This window comes from Acomys russatus, chromosome X (assembly GCF_903995435.1).
Source record: "Acomys russatus chromosome X, mAcoRus1.1, whole genome shotgun sequence".
Classification (NCBI taxonomy): Eukaryota; Metazoa; Chordata; class Mammalia; order Rodentia; family Muridae; genus Acomys; species Acomys russatus.
In genome coordinates, this window is record NC_067169.1 from 17,774,407 (window position 1) to 17,795,677 (window position 21,271).

A 21,271-nucleotide genomic window follows, 5' to 3' on the forward strand; every position below is an offset into this window, starting at 1 on the left:
CTGACTTTCACACGAACTCTGCTGCCCCATATTTGACCACGCCCCCTGGAAGGGGAGGCCTGGTGGCACTCAGAGAAAGGATAGCAGGCTACCAAGAAGAGACTTGATACCTTATGAGCATAGATAGGGAGAGGAGGTCCCCCCTCAGTCACAGTCATAGGGGAAGGGAGTAAGGGGAAAGTGGGAGGGAGGGAAGAATGGGAGGATACAAGGGATGGGATAACAATTGAGATGTAATATGAATAAATTAATTAAAAAAAGAGTTTGATATAAATATCTCTTCTCTGAATTACCAACCAATGTTACATATAATAATACAAACATACATTTAAAGTTTCTTGGAAATGTTTTCCTAAAGATATACATGTTCATGATGAAATGAGTTAGAATTACTCATAACAAATATTTAAGATTATAAAAATCCTAAATATATGTTAAAAATGAATCATTGTTCTGTTGAGTTACTATAAGATATTATAGTAGGCTATTTTGATCAGTATTTCTGAAGTTCTTAGAAAAGTAAAGATCAGGTATTCAGTGTGTTTTTGAAGATAATTCTCAAGTATGAACGGACTGGTAAACATAACACCTACACTACAGAGAGGTTATACCCTTGGGTCTGTAAATGAATATAATCATTTTTTGCCACACTATGAAAGTGGATAATAGAAGCAAGTGGTGTAGGGACAGAAATTCATAATTACCCACCACTCTTCTTTACTTCAAGAACCACAAGAAGCTACTTAAAAGTTATATGACTGAAATTCTACTAGGAATCTCAACATAAGGCTTATCATCATTTGAGACAGTCACGCACTGTAGCTCAGGCTGACCTGGAATTATGGCTCCCAGACTGGCCATGAAATAGTGGCAACAACCTATGCGTTCAAACTCCTAAGTGCATGGAAGGTTGTTTTTTTTTTTTAAAGACAAAAAAGATAATGTGTCTGCCCTAAAGTACAGTGATTTGCTGCTCTAGAATGGAAAAGGGGGAAAATGGTAAATGACAAATTTGAGCATTATAGAAAACTGCAAAAGCTCCACAGAAAAAGAATATAAAAGAAGAACATAGTCACAAAAATTTTGCCCTGTGTGTGTGTGTGTGTGTGTGTGTGTGTGCGTGTGTGCATGTGTGCGCGCGTGTACACCAAAGAATTAAGAGTCATTTGTGGTTCCACAGGGTTAACTCACAAGTACTTAAACTACTGAAGTAACTGACTTCTCAGTCCCCAGCAACAGTTAACTGCCAGTATTTCCAGAGAGCGGAAGGTAACTGTAGCTACCTCCCTTCTACAGTTGTATTGCTTGGCTACTGGATTCTTCTTTCATAGTGCTCAACTGCCTGTTAACTGTCTATATGACCTCAGGGAGAGGAGAGGCCTCTTGTCCTCTCCAATGAGGAATTGGTGATGGCCTAAGCTTATTCAAGGCTTGTATAGGTAATCACAGCTGCTAATTTATTGGGTTTATTAGTAAGACAGTGAAAAGGCATGTGTGGCTTCTTTATCAAAGCAAATCTAGAACCTGATTTCTCTCCATGAAAATGACAGCTATGGGAGTACTAATCTGTTCTTATCATAAAATCCTAAAACATTACTTATATTGCTTTTCTATGACTATTGTAACAAATTACCATAAATTTGGTAGATAAACACAACACATTTATTTTCTTATACTTCTGAAAGTAAATAACTATGCTCCCAGCCTGGACTCTAGTGGAGAATCCAGTTCCTTGGTTTTTCCAGATTCTGCATCTATATTCTCTGGCTTCTGCTCCTTTCCTTCATCACCAAGGCCAGCAGTGCTGCATCTTGCTTCTTCAGTTATTCATACTATACTCTTTTTCATAACCTTAAGGTCTTACCCGGGCATTATAATAAACAGAGGCAGTCTCATTATCCATAAATTCTTTTGCCATAGGAAGTGATAGTCACAAATTCAAGAGGTCAGAACATGAATTCAGACTAACATAGTATCTATATAATCCTGGCCAAACAGCAAAGATTGAATATCTGCTCCCAGTGAGGGTTTCCCCCTAACATGACTATGCCCAGGACTATTCTCTTTAAAATGAAAGAAGCAGCACAAAGCCTATGTTTATATATGTGCTAAGGCATGCCTTTTTACATTTCCCTAAAAAATTTTCACTTTAATTAATAGATAGCCAAGGTCAAACCTTCAAGAAACTTTAATTTTGTCTTCCAAAGTCAACCCTCAAGTGGAAAATGCAGTAAAATAAATTTAAAAATTCATGTTATGTTTCATGGCTAAACTTGTCTTTAAGCTTTCCAAAGAAACCTTGGAAACAAAGGATTTGTTTTTTCAACTTATAAGAGTTTTGTTTGCTATATCAGTATTGACAAGTCACAGGGGGAGAGTCAACACAGAAGAGGTGCTTAGCCTTGTCTACATTAACACCAGTGGGAAATGGTGTTAATGCAAGCATGGTTGGGACTCTTTATGTGCAGGCTGTCCATCTACAACTCAACAAACTGCAGATCAAAAATGTCAAAAATATATCTCTGTACTGAAGAAATATAATTCTTATCTTTTCCTAAAAAATTGAGAATAAAAGCTATTTACATGCGACTCACACTATGTTGTTTATACGTGACCTAGACATGAATTAGAGGGAAGAGCCAAGTGTGGTGGTGGATGTCTTGTAGTCCCAGATACTTAGGAAGCTGAGGTAGGAGGATCACTTGAGGTCCCAAATATGAGATCAGTCTAGACAATATAGCAAGATCCTGCTCATAAACATTGAGATAAAGCCAGGCTTGGTGATGCACGTCTATAATCTCAGCACTAGGAGAACACAGGCAGGTTGATCTTTGTGAGTTCGAGGCCAGCCTGGTCTACAAAGTGAGTCTAGGACAGCCAAGGCTATACAGAGAAACCCTGTCTCAAAGAAAACCAACCAACCAAACAAAAAATATTGAGATAAAACTTAGGGGACTATGGGTACATACGTAATATATAACACCACTCTATTTAATGGACTTAAGCATCAATTTGATCTTCATATCCACAAGGGTCCAGGAACTCCCCCAGGATCAGATACTGGGGGAGAGAAGTTTTGTACTTTACAAGTTCTAGGTTGTATAGGAAATTTCTAGAGCCCTACTTATAATTATTAGGGTCCATTGGTGCTAGGGTCCCTCAAGATATTAGGCAATAAAATTACAGGGTTATCAGTTGTTATTTTAGTATGTTTAAAAAAAACCTCAAATCTTCCTTTTTCAAATTTTGTTAGGTATAACAGTAATTTTTGAATGAGGATGCATATCATACCTTTCTATAAAGCTTTATTAAAGCATACACACCTAGAAACTCTTATATGCATCTTTGAAATATGCTTAGTCATTACAATTAGAGCTATTTTGGCCAAAATAATCTTTTCATATTAGTTTTAATATCTTATTTCACATATCACATTTTCTATTACTACTGCTACTATTATGTGCAGCTGTATTATATTTATTACACACTCCCACCTGATTGTTCACTTGTGAAAATTATTACAAGTCACTAGTGAACTACAGGGACTTATGTTTCAGTTATTTCTGGATATTTTTTTTTTAATCTATAATGCATCAACAAGTGTCTTAAATTCCAGTGAAAAGGGCCTTCAGTGACTTGAGAGTAGGATCTTAGACACAGGCTCCTCATGCCTCATGCCTCATGTAAGTGGTCACTTTAAGAACCAGGGCTGGAGAGATGACTCAGTGGTTAAGAGCTCTTCCAGAGGATCAGGTTCAAATCCCAGCACCCACGTGGCAGATCACAACCAGCTGTAACTCTAATCCCAGAGGATACGACACCCCTTTCTCACCTCCAGGAGAAATGCACACACGGCGCACAGACATACATGTAGCCAAAACACTCATACATATAAAAATAAAACTTTTTAAAAAATTACAGAACAGTTTAATACTGGAAAGTTAGCACAATATCCAGTAGAACAAGACTTTGGTTAACAAAGCCTAACTCAGTCCCATTTTCCTAACCTGTATGGCCTGCCCCAAGTAAGATACAACAAATGGCTGCCCTTCAGGGGGAGCTGTTGAGTACTTTCCTATCTCACCCCATGACAGGAGAGGGTGGTGGTTGACAGTTAGTAGCCCCAGTACCCAACATTCACCTGGGCACCAGACAGAGCTAACTGCTCTTTGGAAAAGAAGCCTGAGCATATGTGAACAAGGAAGGAGAAAGATGCAGCTATTTATAGAAAATCAAAGATGGAGGATTCTTATCTTCCAAGCTATACATAAAGAAGTCACTGCTCCAAGGAAACTGGGACTGTTGAAGAGCATGTGGAGAGGAAGTGGTGCACTGGGACCTGAAACTAAAGTTTTCTGATTCTGTTGTGAAAGCTGACTGGACAGCATCTGAGAAGTTCTTCCTAAAAGGCCAGCAGCAGTGGATAGGGGAACTCCAGGACCTGATAAAAAGTATAGACTTTGGTGCGGTTTCATGTGCTGAGATGGGTTGGTGGGGGGGGGGCTCCCCTTTTCTGAGGAGCAGGGGAGGGGAGAAGGGAGAGAGAGGGAGGGTTAGGACCAGGAGGAGAGGAGGGAGGGGACTACAATCAAGATGTAAAGTGAATACAAAAATACATGTTTTTCAGATATGGACATTCACAGGCAGGGGCATAGGTTGTCAGCTCACTTGATGTGTGCGTCCCAGTGCTAAGCACAGGCAGCACTTGAGAGCATTATCCCATGCCTGTTCCAGGAAACCGAATTTATACAGAATACATGAAAACTCTCCATGTACCGGCTCAGCTGTTTCCTGGAACAGGCATGGGATAACTGAGGATGTTCATAAGTTCATTAGTGTTCTGTAATTGTGTAGACCTGCTTGAATTACATAGCGGGCAGATGGTGAAATCTATATACTATTGTTATTTAGTTTACCAGTGCGCCCAAGACTGGTGGCACATAACTTCATTCTAGCACTTGGAAGACAGAAACAGTCAGATCTCTGTGAGTTCCAGGCCAGCCTGGTCTACAGAGTGAGTTTCAGGACAGCCAAGACTATAGAGAGAAACCCTGATTCAAAAATGAAAAAATAAAAAGAACAACAACAACAACAAAAAAAAACCGAAGAATATAAAAGTGTATATTCCACACAGCAGCATGGCACTATATACCTACTACTCCTTGTATAGATCATTTTATAATGAGGCAGGAAATTTAAAAATTGTAAAGGGAAATACAGACTACATTTCCTATTTTGTGTATTTACTTCTGGTTTCACCATCACCACCTCAGTGCTCTGTGAATGCTCCTGACCTTTGAACCTCACTCCAACAATGTGCCACTCTCCAGGCTCTCCCCCACCTAACTGCCATCATCTTCTAACCTAAGACCTAACCTCCAAGGAAGCCTTTCCTACCACAGTCCATGTCTTTATCCGCCCCTCTCACAGGGGGCGGCATCTCACAGGGAATCCGATGTGCCTGGGAGACCAAAGTCAAATTCCTGGCCTCCCATGGCCTTCCATAGTCACAGACTACCAGGACAGCGTCTCTGCCCTTCTCCTCAGCCACCTCCTTCCTCCAGGGCAACCTGAGTTCACACTTGACCAGGACCTCTTCTCTACTTTCTCTCTCATCCATCTCGTCCCACCAAGACAACTGCCCACACAGTCCCCATTAGAAATTTACCCTGGAAATCAAATCCCCTGTAGTGACCACAGCTCCAAACCCACGACCACCCTTCCTGGATGTTCCCAAGTCACCTCTAGCTCAAAATGACAACGCAAAAGGAGTCAGAACCACTGGTTTCAGTTTAGATGCTTTATTGGCATGACTTATAAGCTGCCCTAGCTAGTAGGACGCTAGGGCTGGCTGAGCCTGAAGAGGTGGTAGCTCTCCAGCCTCCGAGACCCAGGTATTTTCAGTTGTCGTCATCTGGTGTCTCATCAAACAGAGAATTGGCGGTGTTTTTGAAGAGATGGTGGAGCTGTTCATTGTTTTTTACAACCCGGATCACGTGTTCTGGAGCTATGCGCTTCTTGCCGTTGGTATGGGCTTCCTCCCCAGCCAGCTCAAGGAGGTTGGAGGTCACGTACTCAAGCACACCAGCGAAGAACACGGGTGCAGAGGAGCTCAGGCGCCGGGAGTAGTTCCCCTCTCTCAGGAAACGGTCCACGCGGCTAACCGGAAACTGAAGCTCGGCTCTTGAGGAGCGGGATATGTGTTTTCTTCCCCTTCTTCTCCCAGCCATGCCGCTTGATGGATGGATTCGGCAGAGCTCCACTTCTCTTGTGGCCTGAGTCTCTCAAAATGATCAACTTTCTAACTGCTCATGTGCTTATCTTGGCTCCTCAAGAGAGGACTTTGTTACAACACAGACATTATGATGTCACTGATATCCACTGAGCTCTGATGCTCAGTGTAGAAATGCCCATATTAGGAAATTGCTCACCTTAGTGAATGTATCCTCTTTTTTCTTTCCCTATTTTCATGTGTATGAGTATATGTTTGCATGTGCTCACGTGTGGGCATGCACATAAAGGTCTGAAGTTGATATCTGGAATCTTCCTTGGAATCTTCTTGGAATTTTCTATCTTATTTACTGAGAAAAGATCTTTCAAGCCTAGCCAAAGCTCACCAATATAGTCTCACTAGCCCCTTTGCTCTGGAGAGCCTGCCGTAGCCTTCCATGGGAAGTCTGGAGTTACAAGCAGGCCAGCAAGCCCACCTAGTTACATCCACCTCTTTTTTTTTTTAAGATTTATTTATTATTATGTATACAGTGTTCTGCCTGCATGTACACCCACAAGCCAGAAGGGGGAACCAGATCACATTATAGATGGTTGTGAGCCACCATGTGGTTTCTGGGAATTGAACTTAGGACCTCTGGAAGAGCATCAAACTCCAGTTTTGCCTCAATTTACATAGTCACCTCAGGGCTCCTAATCAATGTTCCTGTTTCTATTGTTTACTCTTCTTTGAAGTTCTCATCGCATTTGCCACTTTATTTAACATCTGCCAGCCAGCTATTTACATTACAAGTATTTAGTAGGTGTTCTTATGTCTTTGAGTATAATGAGTTCACAGTTTTAGATAAATCTATACCCATTTTAGGACTCCTTTTATACTATATACTTTACAACCATTTCAAGTTCGGTGACAGAAATGTAGTCCCAAGCCTACCCTTTTTAGCATTTCACATGAATCCCATACATTAATAGAGAACTTTGAAAAGTTACTTTTATTGTTGTTTTGTTTTTGTTTTTCAAGACAGGGTTTCTCTCTGTAGCTTTGGCTGTCCTGGACTTACTTGCTCTGTAGACCAGGCTGGCCTCAAACTCACAGCAACCCACCTGCCTCTGGCTCCTGAGTGCTGGGATTAAAGGCATGCACCACCATGCCCAGCCTTAAAGTTACTTTACCACATATTAATTGTATAAGTCAATACATTTTATTATTATTTTCCATTCATATATATATACATATATAAAGTCTTTCTTTGATTTATTCTTTTAATTTTTTCAACATTTATTTATGGGAGAGCATGAACGGGATGGCTTGCATGTGGGAGTCAGGGGACAACTTTCTGAAGTTGGTTCTCTCTTTCCACCATGCAGAGGCCATTAGGTATGGAGATGAGTGTTCATAATGGTTAAGTCATCTCTCCAGCAGTGGTGTGATGTTCTTTCTGGCTCTGTTTTTATTATTTTGTTTTCCTGATTTCTATTTTAATGTTACTGCGGTTTGTTTCTTTGCTATCCCATTATTTTCCATTTTCTGTCCTGTTATTCTCCATTGTTAACAATAGTGGTTGAGATTTTTCTGGCTCTTATTTTCTATTAAGATAAAATTTATATAACATAAAATTTACCATCTTAGCCACTTATAAAATTTGGTGTCCACTTGCGATGTCATGAAACTATTAGGACTCCACCACAATCTCTACCTATACTATTGCCACTGGAAACTGCTTTCTGGAAATCAGATTCAAATGTCTCATGCAACTAAAACTCCCATACCTCCAATCCTTTACAGAGTAGGCTTTAGGTATTGTGAGGTCTGATGCCCCAGTCTGGCTTCAAACTCTTACAGAGACATGAATTACCTTGAACTTCTGATACTCCTGCCTCTGCCTCCCAAATGTTTAGTTACAGGCATATGCCACAATGCCTGGCTTATTCAATGCTACAGCAAGGGATCAAACCCAGAGCTTCAGGCACGTTAGGCAAGCAGTCTATCACCTAAGCCACATTCAAGAGCCTCGTCCTCTTTTAAACAGGGTAACTGTCATGAACAGCAGGCTGGTACCAAGGCACTTTAGACTTCTGATCTTCCTATCCTAAGTGCTGTGGTGTAAGTATGCACCACCACACTTGGCTTGCGTGGTACTGGGGATTGAGCTCAGGCTCGGGTTTGCAGGATAAGTAAGCACTCTACCAGTTGGGCTACGATACATTCCTATCCCCTTTTGTGTTTCTTCCCTTTTTTGCCTTTCTTTTTATGTGGTACTGAGAACTGAATTGAAGGTCCTCAGCATGCTAGGTAAGCAGTTTTCTATTGACCCACAGCCCTAGTCCTACCTTCTGACATCCATTGAAAAAAGATTTACTTCCCTTCATGCACCTATTTCAATATTCCTTGTTATATCTCCATGTCTCTCTTCTTTGGTCTATCTTTTGAAGCAGTTTTACTATCTTTTTCTCTCATGATCTAAATATAAACTTTCAATATGTTCATTTTGTAAACATTCCAAATCCTAAATAAAAAAAATATACCACAGAAAACTGTTCCTTGTCTAGACAGCTTCCATGACTACAACATTTCGTGACAGAGGTCTGGAAACAGTCTTGGCATCTCTTCTGCTTTGCCTCTACATAGAATTAATCATCAGTCATTCATTCCTTTTCCATATCTTTAATACTGTTCCAAGAACCCATTCTGATTATTCTTTTCCAACATTATCACTGTCACTTCAGCAGCTGGAACAACCCACTTACTGTCCTTCCTATTCATTCCTGTACCATCTTCAAATTCATTTCCTAGTGTAGTCATTTTCTAACACGAAACCTGCTTATTGCACTGTGTTGCTTAAAACTCATCAGTGGCTTCCAACTGCATGTAGATTAATACTTCAAATCCTAAGATGCCTGTCTTAGGGTTTCATTGCTGTGAAGAGACACCATGACCATGGCAACTGTTATAAAGGAAAACATTTACTTGGGACTGGCTTACAATTTCAGAGGCTTAGTCCATTATCATCATGGCAGGAAGCACGTCAGCATGCAGGCAAACATGGCGCTGGAGAAAGAGCCAAGCGTTCTACATCTTGATCCAAAGTCTAAAGGGAGAGACTGTGTTCCTCACTAAGCACAGGCTGAGCATAGAAGACTTCAAAGCCCACCCCCACAGTGACACTCCTACTCCAACAAGGCCACACCTCCTAATAGTGCCACTCCCTATGGGCCAAGCAATCAAAGACAGGAGTCTAGGGGCCATTGCTATTCAAACCACCACAATGCTCTGTATTGATTTTCCTTCATCTAGCTTTTCTGCCTCATAGTCAATTTTCCAATATAAATATATGCCCTGGAAAACTCTGCCTCATTTCCAGGCTTGGCTAGGATCCACACAGTCTCCTTACCTTACACTTTGTAGGACTTATGTAAAGTAAAATAAATACATGATTGATCATTCGTTTATGTCTGTCACTTTTCTTCTAAGATGACAGGAGCCTGTCCACTTCATTAACACTTTATTCTCAGAGACCGGTACAGAGAGTGAGCATCTTCAACACAGAGCATATTCAATAACTCCTCATTACATTCCTGAATGAAACCACACAAATCTCATCTCAGCCCATGGTCGCTTTAGTACACTGTAGGTACTAAGTGCTATGAGGTTCGTCATACTACCTGGCATAAAATAAGTGTTCATGGAACAATCATTACAGCCAACTTCACCTCCTATAGTAAAACACAGGATATTCTCAAGGCTGTGCAAGGCAAATGGTAAGCTGCCTGGACTCTGCCAGAGCACAACAATCTTAGAATTTGATCCTGGGTTTAAGCCCAATACATCTTCAAAGATGACAGTGACTGGAACAAGCTCACAGGGCAGGATTTGTTATTTATGAACCATATGAAAAGTTTCCATTATTCCATAATGTATGTGCTATTCACATACATTAGACACAATAGAAATCCATACAAAACAGCAAGATTTGAGGTTGGCAAGAAAAATAGTGACTGATAATGTGTAGGTTTTATTATTGACAAGATGAAAATGTTCTAAATTTTAGAGTCTAATATGACAGGTAATGGTTATCTTGGTACAAAATTGTAAATACACAAAAAACTATTGAATTTCTGCTATGAATTAGACTGCATTTTTGAAAAGAAAGAAAGAAAATAATCCTTCAGCTGGCTCCCATGATTCTTAAGACAAGGTCATAGAAGATGACACAGTTTCACACTTGAAAGCAATACCATTCTGTAAGGAAGCATAAACTCTTTCCATGTGGAAATGAGATGAGACTCCAAAAACATGTCAGTAAATGGGTCTGCAATGAATTCGGTCTCAAATTCACACATCTGAGGTACCTCATCTGGTCTACACTAGAGTAGAGGTGAATTTTTTCCTTTGAGCCCTGGCTAAATAGAGATTCATAAGACCCCTTCCCCCACAAAAGTGTTATAATTTTAACTCACTGGAATTTTAGGTTAGCAAATAGAACAGAAGCTCAGAACAATAAACATATAAATCAATTTCACCTGAAGCAAAACAATTTGCTTCCGAATTTGAACCCTAAACGTAAGCAGAAATTGAAAAGAAAAGGATGCATACATACATCTTCCAGTGCTGATGCTCTGCTGCAAGATGGTGATATACAGCTGGAGGGTCAGTTGTGGGGCAGAACCGAGGAAAGCCTGGATCACTGATGCCCGGCTGAATGCAGAACGGTGGGTAAACAGCTTGCCTTCTGCCTGACCCACCTCCTTCTCGATCTCCTCTGAGAGGCCATCTTTTGGCATCTGTCGTTTCTTAGTGATGCTCACATAAGGTTCTTCATTTTGGCTGGATTGACAGTAGAGGCAAAACACTTCAAAACACCTAGAATCAAATTAATGAGTCATAGAAATTAGTGACTGGCAGAATTCCATCCTTTCCCAGTCATCCTGTTTTCACTTAGCCAGATTCTCAAACCCCTGCCTGGCTATTTTAAATCTCTCCAAGGCATTCACTCTCAGGATCAGTTCTAAGGAGTTGATGTTCTGCAAGCCCTCTAGCAGACCAGTATGAATTGAGTGAGACTCAAGCAAAGTTGACATTGAAAGCTAACAAGGCAAAGAAAACTAGAGAATGGGAAGTAATCCACACTCTGGAGCCCCACAAAAATGCCTAGTTTTTCTTCCTGACACATATTAACTATGTGACTTATATTCTGAACTTTCCCCCTCAATCATAAAACAGAGAAAACACTTTGTCCTCCTGCTGTGAAAGAGGACGAGTGGGGTGTAAGGCTGTTTGTGTGTGCATGTTCCACATTAAACCAAGGCCACAAACCACCTTAGTTTTAAAAAATGTGCAGCATCACTCCTATAACCTAGATTCTGGAGTTTAGAGGCCAGAGCAGAATGATTGTCAAGAGTCCAAGGCCAGCTTGGGCTACACAGTGAATTGCAGATGAGCCTGGGCTATATAAGGCTGGGTGTGGGGATGAAGAAGAACATGAAATGAATAAAGTTGGCTAAGTGTACAGCACAGAGTTGCTAGGCATATAGAATTTCACTGGAAGACCACAACATATTATCTATTTCTTTGTCCTGATAAGCCCATATAGGCCACAACTAAATTCCAACATGTCCAGGGCTTGGCAGATATATTATTTAGGGAATCCTAAGCCTGTTCTAGAGACAGATCTTTAACTAGTGACTAAAATTCCTCCCTCTCAATAAACAGATACTGACAAAAAGAAAAAATACAGATGCCTATAATTTGCTTTGAAGCATATACACACACATGCAGAGATACATAGACAGGGAGAGAGGGAGAGAAAAGAATTGAGATTGAGTTGATGGATGGAGAGGTGGAAATATACATGAAATAAAATGTTAATTGTAGAATCTAGGTTGGGGTCCTTGAGAGTACAAGTCAATAAGATTTTCTTCTCGTGTTTCAAAGTTTTCACAATGAAGTGCTGGGAAAAACAGATTTTCCCTTGCATTGAAAGACTTTTAATGCCCTCAAACAGAAATTTCATAACAATCTTACAATGCTTCTAGATTTTTATGGCTTCATCAACTTTATTGAGTGTTGTTACCTTTATAACATAACTTGGACATATCTGTGACAACCTAAGTAACTTTATAATTTTAAATAGTGAAATAAAGCTTTTGATGCATGAGGGAAAAAATAGGTCATATGTTGTTGTGACGACAGCAGATGTACTTTACTAAGATAGCTTGAAGACTCCCACTCCATTCATTTCGAGGTGTTCACTATCTAAATGGGGTACTGGGGCAATATTGATGCTGTATTTTGGCTCACATGAAAGTTTCTGATACACCAGATCACAAAGAAACCCTACTGAAAGAATTTAAGCCAGCATCATTTGTATTAGCAAAATAATGAGATTACTTTAGAGGCCCTCAAAGTGAAAGGATAATTAAATATATCAAAGAACTTCTACTCAACTAAATACTATGTAGTTATCAAAACTAACAGTTTAGAAAAACATCTAATATAAGTAACACAAGACTTTTAGGCTGGTGAGATGGCTTAGTGGTATAGGTGCTTGCTGCCAAACCTGGGCACTTAAGTGTAATCCCCGAGTCTCTCTCACATGGTGAAAGGAGAGAACTGACTCTCCCAAGTTGTCCTCTGACCTCCACACATACACCAAGACATGTACATGTGCACACAAACACAGATACACAAATAATCAATGGATCAAATTAATTTTTTAAAAAATACTGGGCTTGGGATACAGTCTCCTTAGCATGTGTTAGGCCCTGGTTTCAATCCCCAACACATTTAACTAAATAAAATAAATATAAATATACATTTATCTTGTTTGATAAGGGAAGCAAATTGGAAGAGAAAACTTTACACATACAAAATGTATACAAACTACACATACATACACATAAACAGTAGAATGACAGAACTGGATTATATTGATTCAAAAGAGCCAATTGTTAAACAGAAATTGTGTAACCAAGTTGTTAAACAACTAATACCTTGGTCAGACTTGATGGGGATAAATACATTTTGGAAATTAGCAAACCCTTGAAATTCAGGCTCATTTTCCCTGACAGTTTACAATGATAAGCACACACACACACACACACACACACACACACACACACACACACACACACACACACACATTAAGGATATACAACAAAATCATTAAGAATTGTTCTCCTTAGGCAGTTCAGTTAAAGGTTTTTCCTTGACTGTAAAAATGATATTTTCTGTTTCTCTTTTATTTTAACAAATATTCTTTACTTGTGATATAAAAATTAAACTTCTTCAAACTTTTAAAGACCAAAACAACCAACCAAAGGATAGAGCATGCTAAAAGCTGTTCAATGAAATGGATGAATGAAATAAGGATTTGTAGAAGAACACAATTCCATTGATGACTGAGGGGACTATGTGAAACAGGGATCATTTATAGAATTGTTAAATGAAACTTCAGAGATCAACTATGCAAATGATGAAAAAGTTTCCAGAAAAAAAATGACCCAGATAGCCCTAAAGGTGGAATCTCTCACAATCCACTGCTTTTCTTAAGAGATACATTTGCCTTTTTCCCACTTTGAGACAGGGTCTCTCATGTAGCTCTGGCTGGCCTAGAACTCACTATCTAAACCAGGCTGGCTTCAAACTCACAGAGATATACCTGCCTCTGTCTTCTGAGTGCCGAGACTAAAGACATGCAGCACCATACCTGGCACATCTCAACATAGCTTTCTATATCATATCTTATAAATTTGTGAACCATCCCAAGACCTCTTTCTACTAGTATTTTAAAAACTAAGAAACAAACTACTACTGCTCTCTTGAAATTCTTCCAAGACGTATCCAATAACTCCAATTTTGTTTAGAGAGTTTGTTTTAATTGTTGTTTCTCTGCACTGCATGAGCTACTTGAATGAAATCACCCAAGGTAAGGGCTAAGGATGTACTTTAGTGGTAGAGGACCAGCATCTTTCATAAAAATTATTCAAGGTAGTTTGTCAGTATCATGTACTCCATGGCGCAGGAAGCCTTTGTGTAATGTATATACAGGTAGGTATTTTAGGCTCTACAGGCCATGGTCTGTGCTCAACTCTGCCTCTGCACTGCTAAAAGTAACAGTCTATAAAGGAATGACTATAGTTGTGTTCCAATAAAACTTTATTTACAGAAACAGATGGTGGCATGATTTGGCCACTGGACCATAGTCTGCAGGCAGCCCCGTGATGATGCCTGCTGAAGATAAATAGTAATTTGACGCAACCTTTTTCACTTAGTTCCACTTTCAAGCATAAGACAACTCATTGTCATAACCATAACAGCAGTTTGTTCGCTAGCATGTTGATGGCAGTACAAACAACTTGAGGTACCAAGAACCCTAATGAAAATACTTTTTTCCCAAAGAAACACTATGATTTCTCATAAGCCACATTATGTGCATGTGAGATACATGCTCTGAACCCTACACTAGAGAGCTATACTGGTTAAATGGAAACCATTGTGAAACCTTTCACAAGCCATTTGCTTAATCTCCTGGGCTGTAGAAGAAGACCATGCCAGTTGGTGCACAGGGTTTTACTACAAATGGAATTAAATAATGGGTGTACTTTGCTTTTCAAATACGGACTGTTATTAAATTATTTTTTAAGTTTCCCAATAGAGAAATACTACTTTGAATTACTTTGCAGTGTTCTATAATAATTTTAGACTGTTTCAACCTACATCTTATAAACCTACTTTTTTTAACCTTTAATTTTGTTTCCTAAATTGTGCTAGTAATAAAAATGAGGGGATTTCTTGAAGTTGTCACTCATTTATATTTATTCCTCTCAATTAACTTATGAAAGTTAACACAACTGTGAGAATAATAGAAAATAGAAGGTAAAATATAATCTCCCTTCTGTTTTTCCAGAATATCTAAAATAAAACTTACAGTAAGATTTTTTCCTTCAAAATGGAAACAAAGGTAATTCAAGACACCATTCAAACTTCATATTTAAACCCTTATACAGAAAGAACCATAGAAACTACAGCTATACACTTAAATGTAAGACTAAAATTATAATAAATGAATGAAATAAGGAGCTCTACCAGTACCTCCCTGACAGAAAGGGCAAAAGTGAGTTAACAGTTTTAGTCCACAACCGTTGGTGTAAGGTATCTCAGGCCTCCATTTCCCTATCCTGGGGACCTGACATAGAGCGTCCAGCATGTTAAAGCAAGCACTATATGCAGTAAATTACTGTAGTCACTTTAATTGAATCATCATATTGTAATAATTAAAAAACATCTTCCTAAAACTGGTGGTTTGTCTAACTTGAATAGAAGTAAACTGTCCCCCCAAATATTAATTAATATTAAAATACTAGTAAAAACCATTACCAAGGAATAAAAGTGAGAAACATTATGACATATTCTTGTTTGGAAGAATAATTTGATCTTTCTGAAAAGCTGATGATTTAAGAGTTCAAATTAGGGAGCCAGGTGTGGTGGCGCATGTTTGTAGTCCCAGCACTTGGGAGGCAGAGGCAGGAGGATCTCTGTGAGTTCAAGGCCAACCTGGTCTACAAGGTGTCCAGGATAACCAAGGCTACCCAGAGAAACCCTGTCTCAAAAGCAATAACAAAAAAAGAGCTTAAATTAGAATCAGTCAGTAGGAATAAATACCATTTAAAGTCCTGTTAACCAAAAAACAACACATTGTTTTTCCCTTTCATTTGGAAGCTAAGGATCTTGGAACTACATGTTCTGTATCTAAATTCAAAGATCCTAGGTCCAGTACTTTCTCGACATAAATCAGCTATATCAGAATGTGAGACTCCTTTCTTTAACAATTTTTTTTAAATTACTGTGATAACTGAAGAATACCAAAGAGTTTATTTATAATAAAGGAGAAAATTGTATACGTTCATGTTCAGGAGGAAAAAACTATACTCACACTCTGCCACTCTGTAATATTATTCTAAACAACTTAGTGTATTTCCCTGAACTCCAGTTTATCATTGCCATGCTGTTTTTATATGTGATGGTCTATTCGCTTTGTCTTGAGTGACTCCTGATTTTAAGAGGCACTGCTAAATGACAGAGGATTCTTCTGTGGTTAGTTTGGTGGCTTATTTTTAATTCAGTCCACAAACGACCAAACATTTAAAACCTTAAAGATGGAATTGCTGATAAAATGGACTGCACAGTCCACTTTCTTTTACAGCACACAAAACATGATGAGCTTAATCGAGTTTGGAAAGAAAGCCTTGGGAGCCCGTTCTGGAGCTTCATTTGTCCCATGTATAAAATGGGCTCAGGGATTGAGGGAGCCTAGAGCAAGTGGTCGATCAGCGAAGGCACGGTAGGGACGAACCAAACCACTTCCCACAAGGAACTTTTGAGAATTCTCAGTTCCCCAAGTCACTCCAGCCAAATATGAGTATCGTCTGCACAGATGACATAACAGGATAAGTGCCTTGTCTAAAGTCAAATGTCACATACTGAGCAGGACCATGGGGTTTGTTTAAGAACGTGGGTTCTCTACTAGCTAATTAATTATAAAGCTTTATAAATACCCCCGCCCCTCCTTTTTTTTTCTTCTAATTCCTCCCTGACTGTCAGGACTTCAGCAGCAGTTTCTCACTATTGTCAGCATATATATCTTCTCTTTTGTAGGATTCTGTGGCTCTTGAAAACCGGGAAACCTGTTTACCAAGTTTTCTATAATTGTGTTAAACTGCAAGTCCATACAGTAAGGTAGAAAGGTTGTATTTAAAATGGCATGCAAAGTTTTAAAATCGTGAACATGATTCTTTTTTTTTTTAACCTGAGCATAACATTTTGCTTTTCCTATGGTAGAAAAACAATATGTTTACATTCCCTTCAAGTTCTGAGAGTTAAGTCAAGTCTGTTTTCATTCCTGTGTGTATCTTCTTGCTTTGTGTTCGTAAAGAATAATTCCCAGGCCTAAAGATGTCGCTCATTTGCTTAGCCTGTCCCAGGGCCTGGATTCCACCCACAGCACCACAAGCAGCAATAACAACAAAAACAGTTTTATTTTTCCACAAACAGCATTAACAGTGTTTCTTAATAGAAAGTGTGTCCCTGTCTTCAAGGACCATTCTGCACCAGATTTCATGGCCATGGTAAAAAAAAAAAATAGGGCAGAATCAGAAGACATCTCTGGTATTACATGCGTCTTCAGTCTAGAAAACGTTCATCGCGCCAAGAGAAAAGTGGAGTGCATGGATTTCTAGATGCCAGTATATGAATTAAGTACATTTTTACAAAGCACTTAAAATAGTGTCTGGTACACATTTACGTGCCACATGCTTGATAAACTAAATTAAATGACGCATAAAGACTCTGACTTTAACCACGGTTGGAGTAACTTCCAAAGGTTTGTACCATAGCCACATATGCCAATCCTGTGGAAGTCCACTTGACCACATAGAGAGCCACATAGGTGACCAAAAAAGACCAAAAATGCTGCTCCTTTTTTTGGGTCAAATTGGGGAAACCCTTGGTAATTCCATACGATGGCTTCCGAAATGCAGGGCATCTCAGTTTTAGTTAGCCTCAAGCTGGGATCCTGTCTCATTCCCAAGACTGGAACTGGAAGGTTTGGGCAGGCAGGGTGAGTCAGCCCTGCTCTGGCCACCTGTCCCCCCATTCAGGGAGGTCTGTCAGCTGGGGCCGTGGATGGGGGGGGGGGACAGGCAGGGCTGCGGCCTAAGGGGTTCCACACGCACCTGTACAAGGGCCCAAGCTGGAGCAGGTGCATCAGCAGCACCAGCGGGCGATCGCGGCTGAGGTCGCGGTGGATGAACAGGAGCGTTAACTGCACCAGAGCACAGGGCATCAGGGAGAAGAACAGCGTCAGCGCCTGCCACATGCGGTCCCCGCCCGAGCGGTAGGTGCTGCTCAAGTAGAGCGCCGCCGTCGTCTCGGCCACGAACAGGAACAGGGACGCTAACACCGAGAACGGGAATTTCATCTCCGCGCCTCAGAGACTCGTCTCGCGGGTGGCGGAGGCTGAGGTGGAGGCGGCGGTGATGGCGGTGGTGGTTACCGTAGAGGTTCCCAGCATGCCCGGGCCCGACCTGCTTGTGCGCAGCGAAGCCCGATCAGGGCACGCGGGCCAGGCCAAGCGGCCGCCGCGCTCTGGAGCCCGGCCTGGGGGCAACCGACACGGGGGGTGGGGGTGGGGCGGCGGCGCGGGCCCGCTCGGACACGCCCACGTGCGCCGTGCGCAACCGCCTGTGCGCGCCCCATAGCTTGCTGCGCGGGCGCGCGCGGCCCTGAAGATACTATTTTGAGCTGGCCTCGAACCTGTGTCTTCTAGCGCAAAGTACCCCAGGAGGCCACCAACCAAGTTGGCCCGCGTGCAGCCTCTGGGTCCTAGAGTCTGTTCGTTCTGTGCTGTCTTGGGAAACCTGTCGTGACCAACTTAAAAAACTACCACCAGTAGAAACTAAAATTGGAGGTGGAGGGGTCTGAACTCCTGATCCACTGTCTGGTTTTTTGTTTTGTTTTGGTTTGGTTTGGTTTGGTTTGGTTTGGTTTTGAGGGGGCCGAAGAAACCCCTGATGAAAAGTTCAGATTTTCCTCCCAGTCCAAAATAGGCAGAGCCACTGAGATGCACTTCAAAGAGGAAGCATGCTGTCATCATGCACTGCACAAACTGGGCACTACATTTACCTTTTCACTGAAACCCTTGAGCATATTGTTTGTCTTTCTAGTACAGACTTCGAAGGAGCATCAAAAGAATTGTGGGAGCCAAAGTTTTCCCTCCCAGATAAAACTGCTTACAAAATATATCGCTGTATAACTGTGACTAACTCAAGACAGGTCAAAGACCAGAGCCTAATAAGGAAACAGTTTGCTAGCCCAACACATACCTCTGCTGGTGTGCCAACCCTTAACTGTTTGTTTAAGTTTTTAATACAGTATATTCTCAATATATTCTTTTTCCTACCCCACTCCTCCCACATCCTCCTCACCTCCCTACCCACTCAACTTCATGCTTTCCGCCCTCAAAAAAAAAGGGGAAAAAAAAACTACGTAAAACAAAAAGCAAATAGTAAGTCAAACACATGTCAAAACCAACAAACAACAATCACACACACAAAACCATGGGGTCCATTTTGAGTTGGCCCACTACACCTGACCATGAGGGCCCTGCCCTAGAGTGTGGCTGATATACTTACTCACTGGCAGTTGAAAAACAAAAGGAAGCAAAACAAAAACAAACAAACAAAATTTAAAAAAAATAGAACTTCACCCCTCCCAGTATGTATCAGTTGCAAATACCTTCTTGGTCAGGGGTTGGAATTTGTGTCTACTTCAGTTTTCAAGTGCTGGGATTTTGTCTGGTTTTGCCCTGGACACATGTCCTGAGCATGCTGGCTAAACTCTTGGACATCAAGAGGGACACCCCCTGCCCAACACACACACACACACACACACACACACACACAGAGAGAGAGAGAGAGAGAGAGAGAGAGAGAGAGAGAGAGAGAGAGAGAGAGTGAGAGAGAGAGAGAGAGAGAGAGTCCCTCATACCTTCTAAGATCATTTTCCATGAAGAAATTGGGTGATTTTAATTTTCAGGCATCTTGGGCATTTTTCTATTTTGGAAAATGACGTAAATAAAATGTGAAGATTCTTAAGCTGTCAAGACAAGAATAAGCATAGAAGGAGCGGACAGGTGGGACTGTTTACTGGGTTGGTGCCTTGACATGGGGAAATCTATTTAAAGGGTTGAGGGGAGATTTCAGCCAAGGACTGAGAAGTACCAGGCCCTTTCTCCAAAAGGATTACGAATGCCTATTTATAGAAGCCAGCAGGCCACCATGACTTGGATGCAGATACACACAGGCACAAACAGAATAAGCAGCAGCACTCTGCAGAGTATTAGTGTAATATTTTATTTGACACCGTAGTTAAGCTTTAAAGGAAAACTAACGGGGTAGCTAAGAAAGATTCATTACGAACACAGTAATTATTTAGCATCTGGTTTTAAGGCAAAGGATTATCACAGGTTTTACATTATGAAGCGGACCGTGTGGAGCAGTTGGGCAATAATCCAGAGATGTACGTCACTTTTAAACACAATAAAGTCCAGTTTGTAACAGATTGTTTTCTACAGTACAAAACTAATGCAGAAAGCACATTGGAAAGATCACAGTGTTTTGGGATATTATAAGAGCAGTTAAAAGTTTCTGAGTCAGTCTTGCTACCGAAGAGGTTTTTATTACGCCATGCAGTGGACTGTTAGCAACCTTCTCTGCGAAGCTGAAGCAAATTCAACTGGCAATTGTCCTTCCTGCTCCTGGAACAACAGATAACAAAAGCTAAAATCTGATGAGCATTTCTAAGTTGATTCTTCTTGGTCACAGTCTGCACATTAACTTATCATAGGCACCACACCTTTTTGAATTATCCTTGAGAAAAACATATACAATTAGAGGTTAGTTTCCCTGCCAAACACATAAGTGGATCTTCATTAAAAAATCAACATCATGTATTGTAATATATTTCCTCACTAGGAACAAAATACCCACTATGGGTTTTTCAAAGTACGCATTGCTGTAATAGACTTATAGAAAATGCTGTTTGGAGAAGTCCTATAGTTTGGACTTGAAAAATCATACTTTTTTGCCAAACGTGGTTCATAATTATTTTAAAAGGATTTTTGGTTTGCTTGCTTTTTATTTTATGTATGTGAGTGTTTTGCCAGATTGTATATGTGTGCCATTTGTTTGATATTTCCAGAGGCCAGAGAGAAACTTTCATCAATTTCCAAGTTAGATCCACATCACCCTTGGCCATCTCTACTTTAGTATTCTTTCCTTATTCTTTTTTCCATGTTTATTAGACATCTTATATTTAGCCAATGAGTCAATGCTATCTTCTACCTCATCTTTATTTTTCTTGAGCTTTGTCACATAAATATCCACTTCTTTAATATTTTAAACATCTTTCATAGATCTCATTCTGACTTATTACTAACAAAGCTGATTGTATTTGTATGATTTTTCATTGTGAAATGTCACATGGACT

The 21,271-nt window shown here is 40.3% G+C and overlaps 2 protein-coding genes across 3 annotated transcripts in view; both read right to left on the bottom strand.

The window, feature by feature from the left end:
• Xk (X-linked Kx blood group antigen, Kell and VPS13A binding protein) overlaps nucleotides 1–19,922 on the bottom strand; it is a 35,729-nt gene extending 15,807 nt beyond the window's left edge. The window contains exons 1-2 of one of the 2 annotated variants that reach the window (XM_051142277.1): nucleotides 19,772–19,922; nucleotides 10,827–11,089 (exon numbers count right to left, since the gene is read on the bottom strand). In XM_051142277.1, coding sequence (XP_050998234.1) covers nucleotides 10,827–11,089; nucleotides 19,772–19,791 — 283 coding nt within the window. In that variant the 5' untranslated portion in view covers nucleotides 19,792–19,922. Of the gene's footprint in view, nucleotides 1–10,826; nucleotides 11,090–17,958; nucleotides 18,399–19,771 lie in introns of those variants that run through there. The other variant, XM_051142276.1, reaches the window with a different exon arrangement.
• On the bottom strand, nucleotides 5,616–6,546 carry LOC127185745 (histone H2A-Bbd type 1-like). The gene has a single exon (XM_051142278.1). The coding sequence runs from the start codon at nucleotides 6,228–6,230 to the stop codon at nucleotides 5,901–5,903; it is 330 nt and encodes a 109-aa protein (XP_050998235.1). The 5' UTR covers nucleotides 6,231–6,546; the 3' UTR covers nucleotides 5,616–5,900.
• Nucleotides 19,923–21,271: the final 1,349 nt, after the last annotated feature.